The sequence below is a fragment of the Rhinatrema bivittatum genome, chromosome 12 (assembly GCF_901001135.1).
Source record: "Rhinatrema bivittatum chromosome 12, aRhiBiv1.1, whole genome shotgun sequence".
Lineage (NCBI taxonomy): Eukaryota > Metazoa > Chordata > Amphibia > Gymnophiona > Rhinatrematidae > Rhinatrema > Rhinatrema bivittatum.
This window is the reverse complement of record NC_042626.1, coordinates 27901661-27920290: the sequence shown is the minus strand read 5'-3', so window position 1 is coordinate 27920290 and position 18630 is coordinate 27901661. Positions and strand designations below refer to the sequence as shown.

The 18630-nt window shown below is 46.1% G+C and overlaps 1 protein-coding gene across 10 annotated transcripts in view; it reads left to right on the top strand.

Moving 5' to 3' along the window:
- The window catches only part of NCAM1 (neural cell adhesion molecule 1), a 522274-nt gene that overhangs the window by 296005 nt on the left and 207639 nt on the right, over positions 1-18630 (top strand). For 6 of the 10 annotated variants that reach the window (XM_029572160.1, XM_029572161.1, XM_029572169.1 and 3 more), the window contains exon 9: positions 13788-13817. The exons of the other annotated variants lie outside the window; for them this stretch is intronic. In XM_029572160.1, coding sequence (XP_029428020.1) covers positions 13788-13817 — 30 coding nt within the window. The remainder of the gene's footprint in view (positions 1-13787; positions 13818-18630) is intronic. 10 annotated transcript variants of the gene reach the window in all.

Below are 18630 nucleotides of genomic sequence, written 5' to 3'. Positions count from 1 at the left end.
CATTGTGAACCTGATTGATAAATGTTTCCTCCTCTCTGCTTTGCGTCTAATGCATGATATGGGGGGGAAACCTCTAATAAACCAGACTCTGAGTGGTATTTTGCTAGTCATAAAGAATCATTGCACCCATTTAATATTTTAGGATTAAAGAATAGGGTCTGAGTTTCTGTCCTCCAACTTATCATGGACAATATACAGCCAATCAGATGCCTACTTTGGAGCACCTGATGAGTGGCTGGTCCAGTGATGCGATAGGAGAAGACAGTGAGAGACTACAATGACCTGTGCAAGCATATTCAGGACATTTGATTCTCTGACCTTGTAGTACAATGTGAGGAGGTGAGCATGGACTAATAGAAGTATAAAGATGCTTTTTTTTAAATTTTGTTGGAGAACAAAATTTAAAGGATTGATTCAAAGGAATGTCAATTAATGATCATTCCCACAAACCAATCAAAAGGAGGTGGCTCTAATTTGAACCTGCTAGAGTGACTATAGAGCTGAAGGTCACCTGGAAGCAAATGTGGCAATCCTGGCTTTTCATCCTCTCTCATAGCATTATCAGAGGTTCTCAATATGAAAAACTTGGAGATAGGAGATGAAAAATCAAGACGATAACTGGTAGCTTGGGGCCAGCGAGTCACTCTTGAGCCTGCTGCATCTCTGATTGAATTCTAAATCAGAAAAAAATCCAAGATATCACGAAAAAGCTTTGGTCCAGGTCCGCTTAAGTTTCATTTATTTATTTATTTATTAAGGCTTTTATATACCGAATTTCTTGATACAAATCAAATCAATTCGGTTTACAATGAACTAAGTAGAATATACAATTAACCAATCAACAAGAGATACAGAGCATACAGTTACATTATAACAAGGAAGCCTTAACTTGGAGTAGGAAAATAAAGAAGGGGTGATAGGAAAGCCCATCTCCTTGGAATAAAGAACAGAGGAGAATTAATTTGTGGCTAGCTTTCCGTCAGCTCTCCTCTCCTAAAATAAAACAGGTGCACTGATTTTGTATGGCAGCTGAGCCTGCTCTACTTCCTGCATAACTGAATCTTCTGCATGACTGTATGTGGGACTGCAGCACTTAGATAGAACGAGGAGAATTCTGTCTCTGGCAGGATGCATGCAAAACGTTTTTCAAATGTGCATGACTAAACGAAAGCCCAAAGAAGAAGAATTATGTATTGGTCTGTACAAGAGGTAACCTGTTCTTAAAATATAAATGAAAAGTTTGTAAATCACTTTTGTGTACATCTCTGGTTTGTGACATGAGGTTTGCTAACACTTGGTTTCTTGTCCTGGCTAGGCACATTTTAGGATGCTGGTTAAGAACAAATTTTATTAGTGTGAAGTTGGCAGTATGTATTTGGAAAGAGGATAAAAGCCATGTTTTAAAGGGGACCTCTTTTTCTTTCTCCTTAAATTCTGTGTTTGTAAAATCTTATTTTAATTGACCCCTAGGTTTTCATGACTCTGCGGATGCAGAAATTTAATATAGAAATTCCTAGCTGAAAAATAATGAAAACAAAATCCCCTACCGATTTTACTTAAATAATTGAGAAGGCAAATTATGATAAAACTTAATCTGAAATTGTACTTTGTTTAATATATCTATTCAGCATTGATATATTTTTTAATATTAAATGTAGACAATGCTGTGCTTGAATCTGTATTTAAATAATATGCTAAGCAGCCTCTGTCACCACCAAACCAGGGATAGTGTGTAAAGGCTTTCCAGTAATGGTTAATTATATTCTTCATCAATAAGCAGAATGAAACAGCTACACAAGATCCAATGGCACATTGTGGAGTTTTTCTTTCACAGCTAGAAAGAAGCCTAGGTTTTTCTGGGCATGCATAGGTGCCCCTCAGGCTTTTTTTGTCTCAATGTGACATGGGTGGTTTCCTTACATATTCCCTTGTGTTTCCCCTGGGGAGGATGTTGGCTCCTGATGTGGGTGCAGTAATAAATACTCTGGAGTCACTTGTTTAGTGTTCAAAATACGTCTTTACTGTTAAGCACTGATGGCGAATGTCACAAAACTCAAACTACAGCACCACAGAAGTCTCTCTTCAATTCCCTTATAGTTTCTTCCCTCTATCTAAGAACATAAGAAATTGCCATGCTGGGTCAGACCAAGGGTCCATCAAGCCCAGCATCCTGTTTCCAACAGAGGCCAAAACCAGGCCACAAGAACATGGCAATTACCCAAACACTAAGAAGATCCCATGTTACTGATGCAATTAATAGCAGTGGCTATTCCCTAAGTAAACTTGATTAATAGCCATTAATGGACTTCTCCTCCAAGAACTTATCCAAACCTTTTTTGAACCCAGCTACACTAACTGCACTAACCACATCCTCTGGCAACAAATTCCAGAGCTTTATTGTGCGTTGAGTGAAAAAGAATTTTCTCCGATTAGTCTTAAATGTGCTACTTGCTAACTTCATGGAATGCCCCCTAGTCCTTCTATTATTCGAAAGTGAAAATAACCGAGTCACATCTACTCGTTCAAGACCTCTCATGATCTTAAAGACCTCTATCATATCCCCCCTCAGCCGTCTCTTCTCCAAGCTGAACAGCCCTATCTGTGCAGCCCTCTCTGTGCAGGACTCACTTATATCAGGGCAAGGAAAGCATTCACTCTTGGATTAAGGTAAAGTGGAGCTCCCAGATGGGCAGGGTCTTTAGGATGGTCAAACTTCCAAGCTGATGAAAATAGCAATGTCTATGGCATAGAGAGTAAATCCTCTCTTTCTCTCCCCAGGGTGGTTAACACCCTGATGATGTTTCCTTTACTCATGGTTAGCAGATCTTCAGGATCTCCTATATCTTACATAGTCTCTTTAGTACTGTCTCTGGATCCTTGATGTAAGGGACCCTCTTTGAAGAAAGCAGTTCTCTTACTTCTAGCAGGAAGGAAGGGGAAGCCAAAAATCTTCATCCTGGATCTTATAACAAAAGTGTTCTTTATCTAAAAAGGAACGGAAACGTAACGGTGGAGTCCCTCCTCACAGCAGGTCACCACCACTTCAGGGGTGTAACTTCTATGTCCCTGGATGATTTACATGCAGGTTTCCCCAATCCCTGTGTGCAAGTTAGGCCCAGGTGTCCAGTGAGGCTCCTAACAAAAAATCTCAGAAAACCCTAAACTTAGACCCAGAGAGATATTGCAACCAGCTAGTGAGTAGACTGGAACGGAGACCCTCCCAACCCTGGTCAGGACCAACAGCCTGGGTTAGCTTGCCTTTACTGACTGGGCCTGCAAAACAACAAAAGATAAACTCCTGACACCTCTGTACTCTGTGCTAATACAAAAGGACTGCTTCCCGAATTCTCTTTGGAGAGCTCCTAAATAGACCTACAAGGGGACAGCCATTCCAGACTCCACAGAAGGAGTTGCTGCATCTGAATAACACCTCCTTCTATGTTAACCTCTCTCTAGCTGAAACAGGGACTTAACCAGGTCTTAATGATGATGTGCCTGTAGGGTCTGTCACACGTGTTTTGCTAAAGCGGATGCCTTGGTGTGCTCTGTCTAGAAATGTACCACCATCGTGGTAGAGGGAGGTGTGGCACTGAAGGATGCTCAGGATAGAAGGATTGAGACTATCCTGAAGAAAGCCTTTGAAGCAGTGACAATGAACTCGCAAATTGCTTCTTGTTGTGCCTTGATAGCTCGGGTTACCTTGAGTCTTTGTCAATAATCTGATAATGCCATGTTTGATCTTGGACCTATGGTAGAAACGAGGGCCACTTTCTTAGCTGGTGCAGGCTGTGACTTGCTTTGCACGGCTCCAGAAGAGCTTTTTCGGTTATTGCAGCCAAGTGGCAACTGGCTGTGCAACTGGTCGACCGATACTATTTCAAAGTCCAAACTTACCAAGCTGCCCTTCAAGGGCTCGCTTTTGTTTGGTAGTGAATTGGAAAAAAAAATGGCAAGTAAATGGGGGGAGACCCAGATCCCTCGATCCCAGAGGACAAGAAACCCGTTGCACGGTGCTTTTGGACAAGTGGCCTCTTATCGAGACTATCAGCGTTTTTGGCCTTATCTGGGAGGTGCTTCCCAGAGGTCCCACCTTTTCTGTAGGTCTCAGTCCTGTGGCCCAAAGGGCCTTGAAAGGATGCGGGCTCGGGAGGTGGAACCCCACGGTCTTCCCGATAAAGGTTTGCTGGTTCACATGTTGGTGCAGGAGATAGGTGATCGCCTATCCCATTTTTATCACAGGTGGGTCCAGTTACTTCAAATCAAGTAAGTAAGTTTGGGATGGGTATACTCTGGAATTTCTTCGCCTTCCTCCAGTTGCCTTTATGATCTCTTCATGCAACTCCCCTCAAGAAAAGGTAGAAGTGGAAGTGACATCCCCTCAAGAAAAGGTAGAAGTGGAAGTGACATTACAAAGGCTGTTGAACCTGAAAGTGTTGATTCCTGTTCCTGAATCGTGTTGCGTCCGTCGGTCTCAGACGGCTTCGACCTCTGTGCCTCACCTTTCTCTTGCTCTCCCCACTAGCCTTGGGAAGATGGCTACCGCTGCGTCTGCTTGCCGCTCTCTACAGCGTCCCCGGAACGGCTATGGCAAGGCTATCCGCCATGTTTCTCCTGAGGGCCTCCTAGGGTGCGCACGCCACTCACATCTTTATCCACGTCATGGTGGGAACCTCGGGGGCGGCCCCCTCGAGTGACGTCACGTCATCCGGGTATTTAGCCTGCTCTTCGTTTGCTAACAATTCGAGTTAGCAAGGATTGGATTGGACTTGTCCAGTCTAAGCTACTCTGCCACTTCCGTGCTGCCACTGGAAGCTCTCTCTGCCCTTCGGGGTATTTCATCTAACCTGGGTACCTGCTCCTCGGGGGCCCTTTGTTTTCTTTCAGGTGCCTATCAGGGATCAGGTATTCGCTCCTCGAGGGCCTGCTCTCCCTGCCTCGGTGCCTGTATTCAACTACTTCTGCCTGCTGGGATCTACATCTATACAGCTACCAACTTAGTGAGTAATCTATCTAATTCAGTCTGTCTCACCTACAGCTTAGCACTGGGAACCTGCTTCTGAAATTCCCTTTACCACCGTGTGCTGCCACCATCTACCATTGGGAGATGGTTCCTCTCTGCCGAGGGTCCCAGGACTGCTACTACTGGATCACCTCACTACTGCCACCTCTGGTGGTATCTTCAAGCTGTATAATAAAAGACAAATCTCTGTGTTTGCGTGTCTCGAGTCTAGCCTGGTACTGCGGCTCCTCCCCGTGGGCGTAGTTATCACCGCAGTGCCCAAGAATCCACTCCAACACCTCAAAACCATAACAGATTGCTAACTCCATGGATTTGGCTCAGCTCACCGCATTGCAGGCCATTCCTGGCCTGGCCCAGCGAATCGCTGAACAACAGAACTCGCTGGATAACTTGACTACTGCCTGCAGCCAGTTGCATGCACAGATGAATACGTTGACCACCGCAGGTAAAGAAGTTACACTGCCAGAAGTGACGGTCAAGACTACTGTACCTCTATCTGCTCCAACACGCTTCTCAGGTGAAGTTTGGAGATGTAGAGGTTTCATCAATCAATGTTGCATGCACTTTTCTCTGCAACCTAATCATTTTCCTACAGTTTATGCCAAGACCACTTATATCCTGTCTTATTTGGACAGAAGAGCATTGGCTTGGGCCTCTCTGCTGTAGGAGCACAATGACCCTATCCTGAACTGTTCAGATCAGTATTCAATGACCCTGCCCGGTGCACGACAGCAGGATCTACGTTGGTTCATCTGAAACAAGGTAATAAACCTTTACCAGACTTCGCCAAAGAATTCAAGACATTGGTGTCAGAATTACATTCGGACCCTAGATGCCAGAAGACCCTCTTCTTTGAAGGTCTGAACTCCCGGCTGAAAGATGAGCTGGCGGCTCGAGAGATGCTTGAGACCTTAGCTGAACTAAAGAAGTTGGCAACTAGGATTGATCACCGACTTCGTGACAAGGTTCAAGAGGCCAAGAGTCCCAGAAGACCACTTCAGGGAGAGACTCAAGTGAAATTTATACCTAGACCTACACCCTCCGGCCCTGTGGCTGGCGAAGAAGAACCAATGCAATTAGGCCGCAACCATTTAACTTCCAAAGAGAGAAGAACACGAAAGAAGTTGGGACTATGCATGTATTGTGGACAAGCTGGTCATGCTGTACAAACATGCCCTATATGTCCGGGAAACTGGCAGACCTAAGTCCTGTGGGAGGACTCTTCTTAGGTCTAACTGCACCCTCTCCTCCACGCTCTCTACCTGTATCCTTAATCTGCGGAACTCTAGAATATCAGACCCTTGCCTTAGTGGATTCTGGGGCAGGGGCAAATTTCATTTTGAAACGTCTTGTGGAACATTTGCGGATCCCCACCACTATCATGACGTCTCCGCTACTTTTGTCTTCTATCCATGGGGAGCTTTTGCCGGGTAAAGTAACCCTGCTCACAGAACCAGTGAGCTTGTGTACCGGTGCTCTTCATACAGAGACTATTTCCTTCTTTGTGCTAGAGAAGGCCATGCACCCCTTAGTACTTGGACTACCGTGACTGCAGATACATATACCACAATTCAACTGGGCCACTTTTGAGCTTTCATGTTGGGGTCCCGATTGCCATTGCAAGTGCCTGATGGAAGTCTCACCAATACCCTGCATGCCAACTACCCCGTTACTGCCTGGGTTGCCGCCTCAATATGCATCTTTTCAAGATGTATTTTCCAAAGAAGCTGCTGATGTACTGCCTCCACACAGATCTTACGACTGCGCCATCAATTTGAACCTAACACAGAACCACCCAAAGGAAGGGTTTACCCTCTCTCCGTAGCAGAAAACAAAGCGATGTCAGAGTACATCCAGGAGAACCTTCAAAAAGGTTTTATAAGACCCTCCCAGTCTCCTGCCTGCGCAGACTTCTTAGTGGGGAAGAAGGACGGAACATTGCGTCCATGTATTGACTACAGAGGTCTAAATGAGATCACTGTAAAGGATCGCTATCCCTTACCACTCATCTCGGAGCTATTCGATAGACTACAGGGAGCCAAGATATTCTGCAAGCTTGATCTCAAAGGAGCCTATAATCTAGTTCGCATCCACTCTGGCGATGAATGGAAGACGGCTTTTAATACCAGGGATGGGCACTTTGAATACCAGGTGATGCCCTTCGGCCTGTACAACGCCCCGGCTGTCTTCCAAAACATGATGAACGACATTCTGCGTGATTTACTCTACTAGTGTGTCGTTGTGTACTTGGACGACATCTTGATATTTTCCCAGGACCTGAATACCCATCTGGAAGATGTCAAAAGAGTACTGCAGAGACTTCGCGAGAATCACCTATACACCAAGCTGTCTAAATGCGAACTCCACAAGGAATCTGTGCCCTTCTTAGGGTACATTGTTTCGAATAATGGTTTCCAGATGGACCCTCAGAAGCTTGAGAGTATTCAAAAATGGACACAACCCACTGGTCTGAAAGCTCTTAGACGTTTTCTGGGATTCACCAACTACTACAGAACCTTCATCAAGAATTACTCTTCACTAACAGTTCCATTAACTGCTATGATGAAGAAAGGTGCCAATGTCGCCAATTGGTCTATGGAGTCTGTGACTGCATTTCAGAAACTAAAAGTCGCCTTCTCAAATAAGCCATGCCTCCACCATCCGGACCCCGCACGGCCCTTCATTGTGGAAGTTGATGTCTCGGATGTAGGCATTGGAGCCGTGCTAAGCCAGACCAGTGACTCTAAGATCATGCATCCATGTTCTTTCTTCTCCCGACGTTTCTTGCCTGCGGAGAGAAACTACGGCATTGGGGATAAAGAACTACCTGCGATTAAAGATGGCATTCGAGGAGTGGCACCCTTGGCTTGAGGGTGCACAACATCCGATCATTGTTTACACTGATCACAAGAATCTGGAGTACCTCTGTCACGCTCAGCGCCTTAACCACAGACAGGCGAGATGGTCCCTGTTCTTCAACAGATTTGACTTTGTGCTGAAATACTGCCCTGGAGATAGGGCATCTGCTCTGACGTTTTTATCTCGCTCTTTTCTCTCTGAAGACCTACCTGATGAACCCCAGCATATCATCAACCCGAAGAGTGTTATTCTATCAGCTTCACATCTGGTACCTCCGGGCAAGACCATTGTACCCTGCAGTCTAAGAAAGAAACTGATAGCTTGGGCTCACGATTCGAAACTGGCTGGACATCCTGGTCAACGAAGAACTCTGGCGAAGCTACAGAAATACTACTAGTGGCCCACCATGAAGAAAGACACTTTTGCGTACATAGCTTCTTGCTCCAATTGTGCCAGACAGAAACCTCCGCCCAGACTTCCTTGGGGCCTGCTTCATCCGTTACCAGTACCAGATGAGTCCTGGACTCACATTGCTACAGACTTTGTAGTAGATTTACCACTTTCTGGAGGTAACAATACCATTTGGATTACAGTGGATCGTTTCTCGAAGATGGCTCACTTTGTGGCTCTCCCTGGCTTGCCTTCAGCCATGGAGCTAGCGAAACTATTCATCAGCCACATCTTTCGCCTACATGGCATGCCAAAACACATTGTCTCAGATAGAGGAGTCCAATTTACAGCCAAGTTCTGTAAGAAGTTCAACATCACTCTCGACTTCACCTCTGCATAGCATCCTCAGTCAAATGGCCAAACTGAGAGAATGAATAGAACACTCAAGCAGTTCCTTCAAGCCTATGTAGGTTCACGTCAAAATGACTGGGCTGAACTGTTGCCCTGGGCTGAGTTCGCCATCAACTCCCATCCAGCAACATCTACTGGATCAACACCATTTGAAGTGGTCTACGGACGACTACCCTTACACCTTTACCACTTCCACTTTCAGTGTTGTCCCCGGCAGCTTAGTCTACTGCCAAATACATCCAACTACTCTGGAGAAAGACTAAAGAGATGCTCCAAAAAGCTGAACAAAGAGCTAAGAAGGGCTATGACGCTCACCATATCAAAGCTCCTGAATTCCAGCCTGGTGACATGGTCTGGCTGTCTACCAAACATCTGAGACTCAAGCTACCATCAGTTCAATTTGCTCCACGCTTTGTCGGACCCTTTCCTATCCTCCGACGATTGGGTACGCTCACTTACAGTCTGAAACTTCCTCCAGCATTGAAGATTCATAATGTGTTCCATGCCTCTCTACTGAAACCGCTTGTCCTTAGTGAGTTTTCCACCAAGACACCTGAACCTACTCCGGTTGATGCAGAAGAAGACATCGAGTACAAGGTTGATGCCATCCTTGACGTAAGAAAGAGAGGCAGAGTTTGGGAATACTTCCTGTCATGGGAGGGTTACGGACCTGAAGAAAACTCTTGGGAACCTTCGGCTAATATGGATAAAGAGATGCTTCGTCAATTCCATCGATCGCATCCTCAAAAACCAAAACCAGGTAGGGGGTCTGGAAGGGGCCCTTTGAAGGGGGGTACTGTTGCATCCGTCGGTCTCAGACAGCTTCGACCTCTGTACCTCACCTTTCTCTCTGCTCTCCCCACTAGCCTTGGGAAGATGGCTACTGCCGCGTCTGCTTGCGGCTCTCTCCAGCGTCCCTGGAACAGCTATGGCAAGGCTATCCGCCATGTTTCTCCTGACAGCGCGCGCAAGCCACCCACGTCTTTATCCACGTCAGGGTGGGAACCTCGGGTGCGGCCCCCTCGAGTGACGTCACGCCGTCTGGGTATTTAGCCTGCCCTTCGTTTGCTAATAATTTGAGTTAGCAAAGATTGGATTGGACTTGTCCGGTCTAAGCTACTGTGCCGCTTCCGTGCTGCCACTGCAAGCTCTCGCTGCCCTTCGGGGTATTTCATCTAACATGGGTAACCGCTCCTTGGGAGCCCTTTGCTTTCTTTCAGGTGCCTAGTGGGATCAGGTACTCGCTCCTCGAGGGCCTGTTCTCCCTGCCTCAGTGCCTGTATTCAGCTACTTCTGCCTGCTGGGATCTACATCTATACAACCACCAACTTAGTGAGTAATCTATCTAATTCAGTCTGTCTCACCTACAGCTCAGCACTGAGAACCTTCTTCTGGAATTCCCTTTACCACCGTGTGCTGCCACCATCTACCATTGGGAGATGGTTCCTCTCTGCCGAGGGTCCCGGGACTGCTACTACTGGATCACCTCACTACTGCCACCTCTGGTGGTATCTTCAACCTGTATAATAAAAGACAAATCTCTGTGTTTGCGTGTCTCGAGTCTAGTCTGGTACTGCGGCTCCTCACGGGGCTCCTCCCCGTGGGCGTAGTCATCACCGCAGTGCCCAAGAATCCACTCCCACACCTCAAAACCTCTAAACAAATTGCAGCAAAATACGAGCTGTTATTCCATTTATTTTGTCATGCCCAAGAGGAAGGGTCATTTTGGCCCATACTGGATCTCAAGGGTGACAACTATGAATCACGCATTTCAGGATGGAAATGGTGCGCTCTGTCATAATGGCAGTTCAAGCAGAGGTGTACCTCACATCTCTGGATCTGACGAAGGCATATCTGCATATTCCCATCTGTTGTGAACATTAGTGGTTCCTCCAGTTTTCTATTCTGGATCATCATTACCAGTTTCAGGCCTTGCCTTTTGGGCTAGCCACGGTGCCCAGGACCTTTTCCAAGGTGAAGGTAGTGGTAGCGGCGGCCCTCCTCAAGAAGGGCATTCTTGTTCACCCCTATGTGGACGACTTGTTAATTTGAGCCAAGAACGTGGAAGAGTGTCTTTGCGCTTCCCACAGGGTGGTTTTCTTGCTATAGGAACTAGGCTGGGTGGTGAATCTGGCCAAGAGCAATTTGCAACCATCTCAGACCCTGGAGTATCTTGAGCTTGGATTCGATACCAGGCATGGCAGAATTTTTCTGCTGGAGTCTCGGATCCACATGATGGTGCAAGTTCAATCCCTGTGTAACTCTGGTCTTATCTACAGATCTTATCTACAGGGCCTGGGTTGATGGCGGCCACATTAGAGGTTGTTCCCTGGGCAAGGATGCATGGGTGCCCTTTTCAGCACATGTTGCTCTCCTGCTGGAGCCGCAGTCACAGAACTATGCTGTGAGGCTGCTCCTCCCATTATCGGTGAGGGCCCAGTGGGACTGATGGTTACAGGCAGATCATCTCAGGAAGGAAATTTCCCTGAAGTAGCAGATTGGTAAGTACTCACGACAGATGCGAACCTCCAGGGCTGGGAGGTTCACTGTCGGGAGTTGGTGGTACAAGGATGCTGGAATGCAGCAGAAAGGTAATGGAACATCAACAGACTGAAGGCACTAGCGGTTCAGTTGGTGTGCCTGTGGTTCGCCGAATGGCTAGAGGCTCAGGTGGTTTGGATAATGTCCGACAATGTGACAGTGACTTATATCAATCATCAGGGTGGAACTAAGATTCAACAGGTGTCGGAGGAAATAGATGAGCTCATGGTGTAGGCAGAGCAGTATCTCTTAAGCATATCCGCCTCTCATATTGCTGGAAAGGACAACATCAGAGTCAATTTCCTCAGCAGGAGAAACTTGGACCCAGGAGAATGGGAGCTGGTGGACAAGGCTTTTCTGCTCCTTGTGCACCGCTGGGATCTACTGGATCTAGACCTGTTCGTGATTAAGGAAGTCTACAGCAGCCTATGTGGCTGCTGAGGTTGCCCAGGAATTCTATACCAATTCTATAACAATAGTACCATATAGTATGGTATTCTATAACAATAATACCATATAGTTTTTTATATTATTGTTGTTATAGAATTCCTGGGAGGATGATTGAGTAACGCGCATTGAGGAACAAGCAGGTGCCGTTATAAAGAGTGGATAACACTAGTTGAATAGTACTGTCTGAAGAGTCATCTAAGTTAACCCCCTGAGGAAGCCCGTGGAGGGTGAAACAAGGGACCTTGTTGGGGTTTATGAGATGTGTTGGAATATTGTGGGGTTTATGTATGGATATGTGGTATTTTGCCTTGGATAGCATCTATGTGATTTTAATGTGGGTATGTTGAATGAATGAGTGTGCATGAATAATGGGAACATGTTGGTTATTGTTATAATATACAGTGATATTAAATTTATGCATATTTTTGTATAATTTTAAATTGTTCACATTTTTTGATAGGATATATAATAAAAATTAAATAATATACATAAGTTTGAATTTATTAATGTTTCATTTTTGTATAATGTAATGTAATGTGTGATCTGTAAGATTGAATCTACCCCACGTAAGTATTATTGATGGGGGTTGCAGCATACTCTCCATTGTATGTACCTTAAACGTGTTCTAAAACTGACCCAGGCTCAGTGCGTGTAACCCAGTTTCAAGTAAACATTTACATGCACAAAGGAGAGGCATTCCGGAGGTAGTCCATACGTTTTACATCCCATTACTGCTTAGATTCTAACTCCTGGTGTGACAGTAGGTTTGATTAGTCTGTCATTTAGGCTTTTTTGAGCCAACTCCATTTCTCCAAAGGCCCATTTTTATCATTTCAAGTTGTTATCTTTAAACAAAATAAAAGGAAACTGGAAAGGGATTTTGCCCCACAAAAATGTTGTCTCACCCATTATGGTTTCATTATTTTCCCTCTTTGTTGAAAGACAGCCGTTAGCTATGAATTCCTATTCCCACTTGTGTGGCTGATTCTTTCTACTTGTTGATAGAGAAAGCCAAGTTCCTTACCTGAAACAGATATTCTCTGTAGGTGGCAAGATAATCAACCACATATTTTCTATCGCCTCCTCTTTTGGACTTGGCTTCTTTATGCTATTTTATAGGGCCGAGATGGGCCTCATGGGAAGGTAGCTGTGCAAGAAGTCCTGCGCATGATCAGACAAAACTTTCTAGGGTTTTTCATACCTGTGGAAGAAAAGCTCTGAATCAGTGCCATCAGATGACGTTACCCACTTATATGGTTGATTAACATACTGTTTATGGGGAAAACCTATTACAGGTGAGCAGCTTAGTTTTACCTGTGCATAGTTATACTAACTATTAACATAGTTTTAAACATCTAATCAATGAAATCATCATTTCCTTTTGTATTTGGCTATCCTGGAGATGGCAATTTATAGGTACGCTGTGAACTGTGAACATGTAATGCAAAGTCCTGCTGAATTGTACAAGTTTTACAATAGACTTCTGCCTGTCTCTTTGCTGCAGGATGTACATTTATGCTTCTGCAGAGATGCAGCAGCTTTGATTTTAATTGAAAAAACAAAATAAATTGCGGTGTCACCTTCAAGCCCCAGTTCTCTTGCTTTTCCTCACCCTCCTCCCCCAACAAAACCGCAAACAGAATAAACTTTTTCATGAGGAAGAAATCTTTGTGTATGTTTTACTGAATTAAAACCGTAATAATAAAAAAACAAAAGAAAAAACCACAAAATAACCTATGGTCTCCTCAGCCATGTAAGAGCATGATCCATTGGGGATGGCTCAAGAGGTCACCTTTAAAACTTGTTTATAGCATCTTTGCTTAAAAATTAATTTCATTATTCAGACCATTAAAAAAAAAAAAAGCAACCCTCTCCCAAATTAATACATAAAAATCTTGCAAAAACCAAATCTATATAAACATCTGTATATAATGGCAGTTCCAGTGTTTCCCAAGTTATGGCTGTTTCTATGGTTGCATGTGCACGGATTACAGTGTGATACATGTATATATGTATATATTTTTTTTAGTAATAAATACACACACACATATATACTATTTATAAAAGCTTTATTACTCTTTTCTTTTGTTCTTTTTATTATCTGTTTTTTTTCTAGGCTTCATGGACTCGGCCCGAGAAGCAAGAGGTATATCTACCATGACCATTAGCCAAATTCTTTTAGTGTTAATGATTTGTGCAACATTTAAAGAACTAACCACATGCCTAGCAAACTTAGACATGAAGCTAAACCACTATTAATACTTTGGCTGTATATAGGATAGGCCTGTAGCCCTAGTGCTTGCTTTGCTTACTGCTAGGGATGTGAATCGTTTTTCTGACGACTGAAAATATCGAACGATATTTTCAAAGTCGTCAGAAATCGGGGGCTCCCCGAAACCAATAGGAAAACCCCACGAAATTGTTCGTGGGGTTCTCTTATCGTTTTGGGGGAGAACGGGAAAAATGGCACACAAAAACAACCCCTAAACCCACCCCGATCCTTTAAAACAGATCCCTTAGCTTCCCCAACCCTCCCGCCCCCGTCCCAAAACTTTTTTAAAGTACCTAGTGGTCCCTTGAAGGTCACGGGAGCGATCTCTCGCTCTCGGGCTGTCGGCTGCCACTAATAAAAATGGCGCCGATGGCCTTTGCCCTTACCATGTGACAGGGTATCCGTGCCTTTGGCCGGCCCCTGTCACATGGTAGGAGTAATGGACGGCAGACGCCATCTTTAAAAATGGCGCTGGCCATCCAGTGCTCCTACCATGTGACAGGGGCCGGCCAATGGCACGGATACCCTGTCACATGATAAGGGCAAAGGGCCATCGGCGCCATTTTTATTAGTGGCAGCCGACGGCCCGAGAGCGGGAGATCGCTCCCGGGACCCCCACTGGACCACCAGGTACTTTTAAAAAGTTTTGGGGGGTCGGGAGGGTGGGGGAAGCTAAGGGATCTGTTTTAAAGGGTCGGGCGCAGCCGATTAAAAAAAACAAAACAAAAACAACAAAAAAAAAACCGATCGGACCGCATGAAAAAAATTTCACGATGTGAATCGGAACCGGAATCTGATCCGATTCTGGTTCTGATTCACATCTCTACTTACTGCTGTACCTGAAGCTGAATCAGTATTAATTATTTTTCTCTGAGAACAAGCAGGAAGGCAGTCCTCACAAGAAGGTGACATCAAATGGAGCCTCGAACAGTACTTTTATCTCAAAGTTTCTAGAACTTTGAGCATGTCCCATGCGCAGCATGTTATACTGTCACACATCCACACTTGGGCTCCTTCAATCTCATCTTTTCCGCAGAGCGCACTAGTCGCAGATCTCTGCTCTCCCTGGTTTCTTCAGGTTCCTGTCTGGACAGGAATCGCTTTATCATGGTGTCCTATAGTTTTATTTCTCCCCTTTAGTCATCCTTAGATAGGTTTTTCAGTCAGTTCTTTGTTTCTCCAAGGACAAGTAGGATGATAGTCCTCACACATGGGTGACATCATCAGATGTAGCCCCAACACGGAAAACTTATGTCAAAGTTTCTATACGCCCTATACCATGCGTCCACACAGGGTCCTTTTTTCAGTCTCTTTTTCCATGGAGCTGCAGCATCATGGTTGATGAGCTCACTTTTGGCCTTTTTGACTTCTTTTGGAAAATTTCCATTTTTTCGCTTTAATGCAATTTTCTTTGCTTACGATCGAGGCCGGGTCCCTCTTGGTCCTCCCCGTAGCTCTACTAGTAAGGGTTTTCGACATTTATTGGTAAGTTTCCTTTCGCAGTGCTTCGGTGCCTGCCGACCATCCACATCCGTCACCATTGATTTTGATATTGCTTCCTATTTATTTTGTCCGCATCCGGGTTTAAGTGGTACCCAAGGACCATGTCCATTATGGACCCTCATGATAAACGTGTCCTCTGCCTGAGGGCATCGCATGACAGCCGCAAACGCACCCAGATGAGCCCAAAAGGATGTCATCTTTGTCTTGACAAGATGGAGCAACTCTTTGGGTTGAAGAAGACCGAGCTGGCAACATTGACATCGCAGGACTACAGAACCACACCGATAGCACTGAGCCATCGACATCGGCAGGACCGTCTGTTTCATTGGAACCATCGGCTGATAGAGGCGCCAGAGACCGGCCATCGTCGGGCTCCTCGAGGCTGAGGACATCAGGGTTCTCTTCATCGGCCTTGGCAACGAGGAAAGACTGTGCTGAAAATCGAGGGAAGACAAAGAATTATTGGCATCATTTTCCATCGATGCATGGGGATCCACCAGCTCATGCTGTGATGCCCCCAAAGTGATCCCGCAGTGAGGAGTGCCAGTCCTCCATCGGTGCCGAGGGTCCTCGACTGTCTCCACTAGTCTGGATGCAAGTCACCAATCCTCCTCTCGATTCTGAAGAGGATCTGGCCACCCCTCCTTCCTTTCAGTCAGTGTTGACATCGGCAGTGTTTGAGAAGGAGCTTGAGTGGCGAGTACAGCTGGCAGTCGAACGGGTGATGCGGACCATTGGTCCTGTGGCACTGGAGCCAGTACTATCCATCTTGGAGCCACTGTTGGAGAAGCTCCATACGCTCATCGGCGCATTAACGACCCAGCTGGTGTCAGTTCCCAGATTGGGGTTGGTGCCCGTCGGGGCACCGCAGCCTCCCCCTGCCAATACGGTGATCGTGGCCATTTCCTCAGAGGAGGAGGCTTTGCCTAGGCCGGCTGAGACGCCGAGCCCCCTGTCCAGCCCTGCCGTGCCTGCACCTTTGGACGAACGTTGAGTGCCCAGGGCCCCATCCCCTGTCAATGTCAATATCTCCCATGAATAAGAAGGCTGATGGGGTTTACCTTGTCCACAAGGCTCCTGGATTCAATAGACAGCTTCCCCATCAATTGGTGGTAGTCAAATGCACTCTCAAGAGAACCAAGTGATCTTGGACCCATTTCTTGATGCCCCAGGGAAGGATCATAGAGCAATGGACACTCTTCTGAGAGAGGTTTTTCAGAGAGCGATGCTTATTGCCCACATAGCTTCCTACCAGCTTTACCTGAGTCAGTACGCGAGGGACATCTGGAAGCAGTTGTAGGAGGTGGCCAAGCACTTGCCTCAGCAGCAGCAGGACACCCTCATATCGCTGGTGCTTAAGTGCCTGTAGTGCGGAAAACACAAGGTCTGCGCAACCTATGATGTATTCGAAACTATATCAGGGGTCTCTACAGCGAGAATTTGGCGCTGCAGAATGGCATGGCTGCAGACCTTGAGTGTCTGACCAGAGGTACAGGAAAGACTCACTGACATGCCATGTACTGGGGAGAATCTCTCTAGAGATGATAGGGTGAGGGATTTGGTTGCCCAGCTGTGGGACCACCATGAAACCCTCCAAAAATTCCGCCAGTACTGCCAATGACACCAGGAGCTGGGAGAATGATGAGATCAGGGCAGAATAAGGTTTTCTTTTGCCAGAGTAAGTACTATCCTTTGCTCCCTCGCTCCCGTCAACAGCATCAGGGCTCCTGCAGCCATTCCAGACAGCAGAGATCTCCCATGGACCAGCTGGTGCCTCAGTCAACCCTAGGGATGGGATTTTGACTGGGTCATAGGGTGCGTAGCCCAGTTACCTGTACCCAGGAGGGATAAATCCGCCAGTCGGGGGCAGGCTGCATTTCTTTGTGAATCAGTAGCCCAGAATAACCTCAAACCAGTGGGTTCTTTCCATCGTCCATCAAGGGTACCAGTTTGAACCTATTGGGTGTCTCTCCAAATTGCCCTCCAAGCCCGTTCTGGTGGTCGGTAGTGCATCAGGATATGGTACTAACAGAGCTCTTCTCCCTCTTAACGGCCAGAGCAGTCGAAACTGTTCCATCAGGGCAGAGAGGGCAGGGATTTTACTCCAGGTACTTCTTTATTCCAAAGAAAACAGGAGGACTCTGTCCCATCCTAGACCTAAAGGCCATGAACATATTTATGAAAAAGTAAAATTTCAAGATGCTTTTCCTGGCACCTTGAACCCCTTGATCTGAAGGATGCATACACCCACATCAAGATCTTCCCAGGTCTCCAGAGCGATCTCCGATTTGTGGAGGGAAACAGCACTTCCAGTATCAGGTATTGCCATTTGGGCTCACATCAGCCCCGTGAGTCTTTACAATGCCTTGCTGTGGTGGCAGTGCACCTTGCAGGCTGGGGGTGCATGTTTTCTCTTATCTAGACAATTGGCTGGTTAAGAGCACATCTCAGGCAGAGGCCATCAGGTCCATGCATTTACCATCTGGCTGTTGGGAGTCACTAGTGTTCTGGGTGTTGGAGTCACTAGTGTTCGTCATCAACTACCTGAAGTCCCATCTCAGCCATCACTTCAATTGGACTTCATAGGAGCCCTGCTAGACACAGCTCAGGCCAAAGCCTTGTTGCCTCATCGAAGAGCCATTACTCTTAGACCATTGCAACAGAAATTCAGCAGAGCCAGCAGGTTGGCACATGTTGAAGTTGTTGGGTCATATGGCTGCAACCATTCACGTCATTTCCTTGGCATGATTGTACATGTTCAAGGCCCAATGGACCCTGAGGTCACAGTGGCTGTTACCTCAGCGAGCAGGGTCAGTGAGCTTCAGGCCTTAGTGACTTAACCACCTTATACTACATTTATCATGACAAGGTGGTCTTGCATACGCATCCTAAGTTCCTACCTAAGGTGGTGACAGATTTCTATCTTAATCAGTCCATCATCCTGCCAACATTCTTTCCCAGGCCCCATTTGCACCAAGGTGAATGAGCCCTGCACAGTTTGGACTGCAAGCGAGCCTTAGCCTTCTATCTGGAGTGGACAGAAGCCCATAGAAAGTCCACCCAACATTTTGTTTCTTTTGGTAGAAATAGATTGGACATTTCTGTTATGCCCAGGTAGGGCTGCTTCTTGGGTGTCATGTCAAAGCTTATTCTGTCTGAGCCAAGGCAGCATCGGTTGCCCACT